Raw genomic sequence first — 10,586 nt, 5'->3', positions numbered from 1 at the left:
AAAAAAAAAAAAAAAAAAAACAGCAGAAGCTGTTAACAAAGTTAAGGTCATATCATGCTCATGGCTGGGAACAATCAACAGTGTTAAAATGTCTATACTGTCCAAACAGATTTATTGCAATCCACATTAAAACAGCAAAGTTATACTTTGAAGAACTTGAAGAAACATTTTTTCATTTCATGTGGAATCAGGAAAACCCCCAAATAGCCAATGCAATTCTAAGAAATAAAAACAAATCTGGAGGCATTATGTTACCAGACTTTAGGTTATATAACAAGTGATCAAAATAGGATGATATTGGCATAAAAATAAAAGGCATAGATCTATGGAACAGAATAGAGAACCTAGAGATGAAGTTAGCCTCATATTTCCATCTGATCTTTGAGAAACCAAACAAAAGTATACACTGGGGAAAAGAATCTCTATTCAATAATTGTTGTTAGGAGAACTGATTAGCCACAGAAGTAAAAGACTTAAACTATATTTGCACCTTTCAACACATACACAATTAATTCACACTGTAGAAAATATTTAAATCTAAGATACAAAAGTACAAAAACTCTGGAACACAGTGTGGGGAAAATTTTTAATGATAGTGGCCTGAGGAAAGACTTTATGAAGAATACCCCATTGCAAATTGCAGCAATAACACAAATAAATAAATGGGACCTGATCAAGCTTAAAAGCTTCTGCACAGCTAAGGACACAATAAATAAAGCAAACAGACAGCCTTCAGGATGAGAGAAGATACATGCTAGCATGCTGACAAAGGGCTAATAAGTAGAATCTACAAAGGACTCAAGGAATCAACAAGAAAAGATCAAACAACCCCATTAATCACTGGGTAAGTGAAATGATCAGATCTTTCTCCCAAGAAGACAAATGAATGGCCAACAAACACATGAAAACATGCTCATCATCCCCAATCATCTGAGAAATATACGTTAAAACAACTTTGGGTTATCACCTAATCCCAGTGAGAATAGTCTATATCCCAAAGTCCCAGAGCTGCAGATGCTGCTGAGGGTGCAGAGGAAAGGAAACAACTACACACCATTGGTGGGATTGCAAATGAATACAGCCTTTTGGAAAGAAGTATGGAGAATCCTCAAAAAACTAAAAGTAGACATTGCATTTGATCTCACTATCCCATTACTAGGTATCTACCTAGAAGGAAAAAAAATCATTTTACCATAACAATGTTTGCACTTGAATGTTTACAGCAGCTCAATTCATAATTACAAAGATGTGGAAACAAACCAGATGCTCATCAACCCATGAATGGATTAATGAACTGTGGTATAAGTATTGCATAGAATACTATTCAGCCACAAAAAATGAGATTTCACACCTTTTGTGTTTATGTGGATGGAGTTGAAGAAAATTCTCCTTCGTAAAGCATCCTCAGGAATGGAAAAATAAGCATCCCATGTACTCAATGCTAATTTTTTTTATTAACTCATAACTATTGTCATTGATGCATTTATGGGGTTCAGTGTACTGATTTGATATACAATGTGAAATGCTTACATTGAACTGACTAACATATCCATCCCCTTGCTTACTTATTTGTTGTGGTAAGACAATTATACTTTTTTCTTAATAGTTTTGAAATGTACCATTGCATTATGCACATTAAGTGAGGTCCCCCCAAATACCCTCCCTCTTCCCAGTCTGCCCTCTTCCCTCCCCTCTCTCTTCTTTTCCCTTCTTCTTTCTGGACTATAGTTATGGTTACCATTCATATGAATGTGTATATGGTTGTATATTGAATTCATAGTAATACTGAGTACATTGGATACTTTTTCCTCCATTATTGAGATACTTTACTATGAAGAATATGTTCCAGTTCCATCCAGGTAAACATAAAAGATGTGAAGTCTCCATCTTTTTTATGGCTGCATAGTATTCCATGGTGTACATATACCACACTTTGTTAATCCATTCATGGGTCAATGGGCTCTTGGGCTGTTTCCATGTCTTGGCAACTATGAATTGGACTGCAATAAACATTCTGGTGCAAATGTCTTTGTTGTAAAATGATTTTTGATCATCTAGGTATATACCTAGTAGAGGAATTGCAGGATGGAATGATAGGTCTACTTTTAGTTCCTTGATTGTTCTCCAAACTTCTTTCCAAAAAGGTCATATTAGCTTGCATTTCCACCAGCAGTGTAGAAGTGTTCCCTTCTCCACATGCACACTTGCAGTTCTGGGATTTTGCAGTAGCAGTTAATGGGCTACTCTTACTGGAGTTAGATGATATCCCAAAGTGGTTTTGATTTGCATTTCTCTGATGATTAAAGATGACGAGTATTTTTTTCATGTTTGTTTTTTGTGTGTCTGTCTTCTTCAGAGAAGTTTCTGTTCAACTCTCTTGCCCACATAGAAATGGGGTTATTTTTTCTGTTTATGCGGATGGAGTTGAAGAAAATTCTCTTTAGTAAAGTATCTCAGAAGTGGGAAAACAAGCATCCCATGTACTCAATACTAATTTTAAAGTAGATGAACAAACTACAGAACCACATGTAAGAAAAAACACAGTCAAGTTAAAGAAGGGAAGAGGGGATGAGGGGGAAGAGGTTTAGGAAGCTCCTATGCAGTGTGTACAGTGCAGGGGTATATGGCACCTCCTGAGTGAAGAGGCTCAAATACCACCCAGACTTTACCTGACAAATGCAAAGAATGTAACCTAATCATAGGTACCCTTTTATATAGAATCTGATTTGATGCTTGCAGGAGCCCTATGAGCACTGATAGATATTATCTCCATTTTTCATATGTGGGAACTTAAGGCTTAGACAATTTAGGAACCTGGTAAAGGTCATCCAGCCAGTAGAGGATGGGTCTAGAACTTGAACCCAGGCCTGTGTCATTGCAGAGTTCACACTTTGTGTTATGTGCTTCCAAGGGCTCTGTCTTGGTTCTCTAGGAGTCACTCAAGGGGTCAACATGTAGTCCCCTTGTAGCCACCATTCCTGAGCTCTTATATTAGTTTCATAGGACTGTCAAAACAGATATCACACACTGTATGGCTAAAACAATGGAAATGTACTGCCACACACTTCAGGAAGCTGAAAGCCCAAATCAAGGTGTTGGCAGGGCAGTGCTCCTTGAAGCCTGCAGGAGTATACCTACGTATATATTAACTCAGTGAACCATAACTAAATGCTATAGACGGGTTGGCTTAAGTGAGAGAAAGTTGTTTTCTCACAGTTCTGGAGGCTAGAAGATCAGGCCAACTCAATTTCTGGAGAGGTTTGCAGAAGGCTTCCTTCTGACCATGTGACCTCTCCTCAGTGTGTGTACATGGACAGAGTTCATTCACTTGGTCTTTGGAAACTCTCCCATAAGGACACTAGTCCTGTTGAATTGGGCCTCACACTTATGAGCTCATTTACTCTCACTTCATAAAGGCCTCATCTCCAAATACAGTGTTAAAGCTTCAACATGTGAACTTGTGGGGAAACACAAATATTGAGTTTGCAATAAGAGCAACCCTTCCTGGCCCCTTCTTGGTCTGGTGCTTGCTGGCTGCCTTCAGTGTCCCTTTTCTTGCACCTGTGTCAGTCCAGCCTCCCTCTTCACATGCATCCTCCCCATGTCTCTCTACAACAGCTTCTCTCTACGTAGGTCTGTGTGTAAATTTCCCCTTTTCATAAGGACACTGTCATATGTGAGTAGGGCTCAGCCTAATGACCTCATCTTAACATGACTCTATCTGAAAAGACTGTTTGCAAACAAGGCCGCCTTCTGAGGTGCCAGGTTTAGGGCTCTAACATGTCTTTTCTGAGGAACACAGTTCAATCCATTACAGCCCCCCAACCTGGCAAGAACATGTGCCCCTAACTGGGGGACCCTAGATTTTGGCAAATATGTCTGTAACCTCACTTCACAAGTATCCTGGGGAGCAATGCATTAGTGTCTTTTTCTCCTTTGTTAATAAATATTACCAGATGAATCTTAAATAAAATAAACCTTGAAAAAGTCCCCCCAAATTTTCTCAAGTAGTTATGAAAATGTAGTGTGCATGGGTCTCCTCTGTGGGGAGGAAGAACTAGACCTTGAGGACTTCACACAGGTAAAAGCGCCTCCTCACTTCAGCTGTGTTCTGTTCAGTAGAAGCAGGTCACTGGGAGCAGCCCGCACTCCAGGGGAGGGGTCACCCTCTGACATGCACATGAGGAGGGAGAGGCCTTTGGGAAACTCTTTAGAAGCCACTTCCTACATTTCTGCACTTAGCACATGCCAGGAACTGTGTCAGGTTCTCTTGACCTATGATCTCATTGAATTCATGCTATCATTTGGGGAGGGCAAGGAAACTGAAGATTAGGCAGTTTAAGTAACCTGCTTTATACTCCAGTAGAACCAGACTTGATTCCAGGATTGCTTCCAATTCGTTATATTAAGCTGCCTTCCTAGAAAGAAAAATTCTGGATGCATTTCATTAGAAAGAAAAGTTATGTGGTTCTCGTACTTGTTTTTGATGAGGAAACACTCCTGTTTGCTGTTTCCAAAGCCCCAGGTGTGTGCAGTGCTGTGGTCAAGAGTCCTGAGCCACATGGGCCTGGAGTCAAGGATTCTGGAGCTTACCCTCCTCTGGAGGGGATCCGAGGAGGTGCTGTCTTGTTTCATGTGACCAAGAAGCCAGGAGCAGCTCCAGAAGCTGACCTGGAGAAGGTGTTGTGGAACTTTGGCCCTGATTCAGGCTACATAAGAATATTAGAAGTCTCGAGGGACGACCAGTCTCCAAGGTGGGTCACCCATGAGGAGAAATTCACGCAGAGGGTCCAGGTGCTCAATATGACCTCCTTGAGGATTGAAAATCTGACCCTTGACCATAGTGGGCAGTACCGCGCTGATGTCACGTTAACTGGAGGAGCAGGATTTGCTCAGATTTTCCACCTAATGGTGTATGGTGAGTGATGGCCCTTCCCTCCATCCCAGGCCTTACCTCCTTAATTGGTCACATGTGCAGGATCCATTAAGACACAGACTTCGACTCCTGTTCCTCCTGAAAACAGGGCAAGTGAGGGCACCAGAGATGGAGAGCAGAGCTGAGATTCATACCACAGGGAAAATCACTTCAGTGTTTTGGGAGAGGAAATGGAAATTGGGTGAATAGCAATTTTCCCAGTAACATCAATCATCCTTTATATGAATAGTGTTCCTTAATTTGTGTATGAGTTTTCTATTATTGCCGGAACAAATTACTGTGGCTTAATTGGTGGCTTAACACAACAGAAATGTTCTGTTTCACCATTCTGGAGGTCTTAGGTGTGACACAGGTTTCACTGAGCTAGAATCAAAGTGTTGGCAGTCTGCATCATTTCTGGAGGCTCCAGGTGAGAGTCTATTTTTGGCTTTTTTCACCTGCTGGTAGCTGTCTGCTCCCTCAGCTGTGGCCACCTTCCCCCATCTTTAAAGCCAGGTGAGGTGGTTTGAGTCCTCACATTGCACCCCTCTTACCTCCTGTCCTTTCTTCATTCACTTTAAAGATCCTTGTGGTTACATTGGGCACATCAGGATAAATCAGTACAATTTCTGTATTTTGAAGGTTAGCTGAAGCTGATTGGTAGCTTATTTCTATCTGCTACCTAATTCCCCTTTCCACATAACCGAGCCTTCTCCCAAGTTCCCAGGACTAGCACATGGACATCTTTGGGGCCAGTATTCTGCCTTCCAAATTTGGGAGTCCACACATAATGAGTCCTCCCTGGCCCTCTCCTCTCAGCCCCAGCCCCTCATTCACACAGGACTCCTCTAACCCAGTTCTGAAAGCCTGGATAAGTGTAGAACATTTACACACAACACTTCTTAGGACACCTGTTTATCCAAGTCTTTCTTTCCCTAATGTTTCTCTCTGCATAGGGACATATTCTGCTATGGAGAGAGTGGTTTTCCAGTTTTAGGACCCGTATAACTTCTAAGACTGGCTTGTAAATCTGGCTTCTCCTCTTATCTGTACCACAAGCTCAGGGCATGTTCTCACCACCCGTGGAGATGTTGCTCCTGTTGCTTCCAGTGCCTCTCCGACAAATCTGTCTACTTTGGGGAGTATGGGGCTGTCTTTGGCCTGCTAGAGCTGGCCTGAAGTCCTGCCCACAGGCCTTTGCAGTCCCAGACCTCGTGTCATTTGGAGATGAGGAGACAGACCCAGGGGCAGAACAAGTCCTCTATCCCAGACTTCTTCCCCTTCTAGGAAAGACCCAAATTTATTAGAAATATTGGGACTTGAGTAGGTGGAGTTCAGCTTTTGTTTTTGTGGGGAGATTTTTAAAGACTTGTTCAATCTAGAAAAACCACATAGAGCTGAACTCAGAGGTTCCCCTTCTGCTTGTCATCAACTCAGTATTTAGCTTTAGGAAAACTGAGTTTTATTTGTAAAACACACCCACTATTCTTAGAGGGTGTCTGCCATGACTTCAGTGAGAAAATGAGGAGAGAGAAGAGTGTGTAGTATTTTCCACATGTGATGCTTCTTTCTTTTGTCCCCTCCTGACCCAGAGCCAGTGCCCCATCCCCACATCCAGGCTGGGTCACCATTCATCACATCAGACTGGTGCAATGTCACGCTGGAGTGCAATGTCACTGTGGAGAGCAGGACTTCTGGGACCACACAAAATCTGACTGTGACTTGGAAGAGCAGGGACCTGGAGCAGCGAGGGGCACCAGGGCCAGCCCTCAACTCCTGGACCCTGGCTGTGAGCCTGCCCCAAAGGCAGCCTAATGCCAGCTTTACCTGTGTGGTCAGCAACCCCGTGGACCAGAAGGCTGCCACCAAAGACCTTAGGGACATCTGTGCCCAAGGTTAGTGGGGAGGGGCATCCAGAGCTCTAGCAGCACTGGGGCCTGCGGTCTGGGCTTTTCTCTCTGCCACGTGCAGCACTGCTGTCCTCCTACTCTCAGAGTGACAGTTACTTTGCTTTTGACTGTCTCTCCCATCCATACCCTTTTCTCCCACCCAACCGCCATGTCCCTGCTGGTCCAGGTAGCAGCCTTCCTGCAGCTCTCCCACCCCATTTGTCCTCTACTGGATGTCCAGCGTGGGCTCTGGGGAGAGGAGGTGGGATTGTGTCATTGTGTCCTCTGTGGGAACTTGATCCCGACCCCCACCCTCAGTAAGGTTCAGAGGTTGGATATTACTTCGCCCACGTTGCTGGCTGCAGTTCCCTGAATGTGTCCTGCCATTGCAAGAGTCTGAGCTCTGGACATGCGTCCTCTACCATCAGCTTCCCAAGTCTCATGCCCTCCCTCTTCTGACTTCCTCTCACTGAAGGATCCCCGAGGGAGTCTTCATAGGGTGAAGACTAGTCAGTGGCGCAGGGCCCCTTGCCTAAAGGACTTGGCTTAAAGTCCTGCATTACTAAGTCTGCACTGGGTTCCAGCTTTCATTCTGTGTAGAGTTCTGCAAGTAAAGAGGCCCATCCTGTCCTTACGACTCCCCTAAGGGGGTGGTCCAGGGGCACCACACTGAGCAGTGATGATGTGCTCGTGTCCTGTCTTCTATGTAGACTGCACAGCCTTGAGACCAAGGCTTCAAGGCTGTCTTGTTTTTCTTTGAATCCCTTTGTCACACTAGCTTCTGGCAAAGTTTGCTCAAGTGTTCATGTAACAAGGGAATAATGGGGGCCCAGGGTGCAGCTCTGTCCTCTTAAACTTTCCTCCAGGAGCCACAGGAGGATCTGCTGTGTCAGTGTCGTGCCTAACTGCCTGTGACCTCAGGTTCTCTCCTGCCTTAATCTTGCTCATTCTTTGTTTGATAAAATTAGGTTCAGGTGGACGGGACATGGCTTGGCTGCGGCCAGGCATCATAGGGGCTACTGTGGTTTTGATGCTAATCCTGGGATTATACCTTTGGAAGACATGTGGGAAGAAGAGGAAGAAGAAGTTGGAACCAGGAAGAGGCAGGTTGCACTTCTTCCAGGCCCAGATACCTCCCATTGTCCACTAGAACCTCAGGTCCCTTCCTCCTGAATTTGGTTGCCAGGAGGGTCTTCCATAGAGGGAAAGTATGTGTTGCCATGGCCTTGGGGTTCATGGCAGTGGGGGCGGGGGGGACAGATCTGCAAGGCACAGATTTCAGTTTGGCCTCTGTATGACTCAGGTGCAGGATTGCAGGAGGAGCACAAGACTGAGGCTGGTGACATCCACTATGCAGACCTGATGGAGCAGGACCCTCAGGTGGGTATGAACAAGGTTGAGGCCACTGGCCATCCTGTGCACTCCTAGGACCCTCACTGCCCAGCTCTAGGCTTCTAAACTTAGACATCTACCACTTCTGTCCCCACTGCCTGTTCATCTATTTCTGGACAATCAACAGTATTTACTAACACAATTTGTAACTGGTGTTGATGTAATGCTGGGTGCTTTGGACAATTTCACAAGCACAGCAGGTCAGTGGGTGCTGGTTCCATAGTCCCTCTGGGCTGCTCCACCCTCAGCTGCTCCAGGGTCTCTCTGTCTTTCATTCCAGGGCATCAGTGAGGCCCAAGAAAAGGGGCCTCTCACTTCTGTTTATAGTGAGATCCGTAACCCAGGCCAGATCATCAAGAGGAATTAATTGGAGGAAGTGGGAGAATCCGGCACCACCAAGACACTTGTGCTCTGAGCCTGAAACCTGCAGACACCAGCCTCTCCCAGCTCCAGTCCAGCTCCAGGTGTCTCTGGTCTGCGTTCCCCTGACTTGGCAGCCACACGCTCTGTGGGTGCTACATTCTGTGACACCTCCTCAAATTGCCCTCACATTCAGGATCCTCACACCTGCTGGGCAAGGGCTCTTCGTCTATCCTTCACAAGGATCCTGCACTTGTCCAAAAACTTTCTCAAGGGGACCCTGTCTGATTGTGCAGGTGGCAAGTCCCTTCCACTTCTTTGTATCACTAGTGTGTGTAAGACCACAAACATGGGCCAGGTGCAGGGACTGTGCGGGGCAGTGGACTGTGCCATGGAGGAGGGAGTGAGGACCTGATTTCTGGGGACTGAGTTGGAGTCAAAAGTGGCAACATGGTGAGACCTCCGAGGGGCTATCCTGAGGCTTCCTTGCCTATGTGTGCTGAGCAGTCTGTGCATTTGGGGGACTGTCAGGGCATAGTCCACAGCTTTACACAAGGTGCCTTCATTTTTACCCAGGCTATCTTGGACCTAAGCTTCCGCCTTAGTCCATGGACCTGAACTTATCTTCCTGTGGAATTTCCATTCTCCCCAGGAATTTCCATTTCCCCAGCCTTCTGTTTCTCAGAGAATGAACGTAAGAGGCCAAAGTTGGAGGTTGTCTTAAGAGAAGCTCAGGTCTTCCCCTGGCCTGGGATGGGAGCACTTGGTGGTAAGAGTGATGCTCCGTGCTCCCCACCCTCCTTGGTGGGTGCTGCCTTGGGGTCTGACAGCCTAACTATCAGAAGGTCTGATAGCCGCATACCTGTTGTTCTGTTGTTCTGCCGGCTGCATTCCCTGTATCAACGTCTTCTTTTCTCCCTGCATCCCTGCACCTGAAATGACAGTTTCCTCTCCCTGTTCCTCACCCTCACCCCCTGCCCGTTGAAATGCTACTGTCCTGTCCAAAGTCCAAAGCCCCCTCCCAGGATACAGTTCAGTGGAAAGCTGTCCTCTAATACTGTGAGTGAAATGCTCACCACTCCAGTTTCCTCCTCTGAGACTAGTTTCCCTTTTGAAGTCACTCAAGGCAAATATGACTCTGTGTTCACTCAAAGGCACTTCAAGTAGGACTCGAGTAAAGCAGAAATGAGCATCCAAGCATCCATGTATGCCTGCTTTTATTCCCTTCTTAAAAGTCCCGATTTCTCCCTCCCTAGATCCCCGTCATGGTTTCCTAGGGCACAAATCCACTTTTACTGTCTCTGGATTTCCCAAGGAGCTGGGAAGGTTGGATATCACATTTCCTGGGAAGGGTGAGCACCCCACCTACCCTCAATCTTCTGGGAGATGAGTGTTCTCAGAACTAGAAACACAATATTGGCTGGTTGATTTCTTCAGTACCACAGATGTCTTGAAGGCCTTTGGTGGCAGTTTTCTGGTCCACATGGTAGCTGGCCCTGGGCCAGGGCCTGGTCCTGGCATCCTTCTTTGCCCCAAATCCCTAGGGAGGCCCCTGCTCTCCCAAGTTATAGTTAGGTCCCTTGTGATCCCTGAGGCCCTTCACTCCAAGGTGATGTTGCACCAGCCTGGTGTGATGGATGGTGCAGGGGCTCTGGTGTGGGGCAGGAGGGGACAGAAGAATTGTGACTGTATTTTCAGGGTAGCCTCTCCATTCATCACCTCAGTCGTCTCAGAGAACCCACGGGCGGGGTACCTCTCACCCAAAGAAAGGGGCTTGGAGAAGTGAAATGGTTTATCCTAAATCACATACTGAGAAAGGGCACAGAGCACGAGATTTAGAGAGGGGATGGCAGCTAGAGCCTCTCGGCTCCCTTCACCCCCTCCCCCTGTCCTCTGCACACATCATCGTATCCTTCACAACTTCACAGCACACAGAAGGGGAGAAGGAAATGTCTTGGGCAAATACCTACCACATGAAGAATTTACAAAGGAGTTTCTGAAAACACACTGTGACTCTTAAGCTCTCACCT

At 45.9% G+C, this 10,586-nt stretch overlaps 1 protein-coding gene across 4 annotated transcripts in view; it reads left to right on the top strand.

Moving 5' to 3' along the window:
* LOC105887529 (SLAM family member 9-like) overlaps positions 1–9,753 on the top strand; it is a 27,422-nt gene extending 17,669 nt beyond the window's left edge. Inside the window, exons 2-7 of one of the 4 annotated variants that reach the window (XM_023516492.1) lie at positions 4,520–4,754; positions 4,845–4,918; positions 6,508–6,810; positions 7,773–7,907; positions 8,108–8,184; positions 8,477–9,753. In XM_023516492.1, the coding sequence (XP_023372260.1) occupies positions 4,520–4,754; positions 4,845–4,918; positions 6,508–6,810; positions 7,773–7,907; positions 8,108–8,184; positions 8,477–8,563 (911 nt within the window). In that variant the 3' untranslated portion in view covers positions 8,564–9,753. Of the gene's footprint in view, positions 1–4,519; positions 4,919–6,507; positions 6,811–7,772; positions 7,912–8,107; positions 8,185–8,476 lie in introns of those variants that run through there. The other 3 variants (XM_023516491.1, XM_023516494.1, XM_023516493.1) reach the window with 3 other exon arrangements.
* The last annotated feature ends 833 nt before the right edge of the window (positions 9,754–10,586 follow it).

The sequence above is a fragment of the Otolemur garnettii genome, unplaced genomic scaffold, assembly GCF_000181295.1.
Source record: "Otolemur garnettii isolate 467f Iridium unplaced genomic scaffold, OtoGar3 scaffold00091, whole genome shotgun sequence".
Taxonomy (NCBI): domain Eukaryota; kingdom Metazoa; phylum Chordata; class Mammalia; order Primates; family Galagidae; genus Otolemur; species Otolemur garnettii.
The sequence above is the reverse complement of the archived record's forward strand: the minus strand, read 5'-3'. Positions and strand labels throughout refer to the sequence as shown.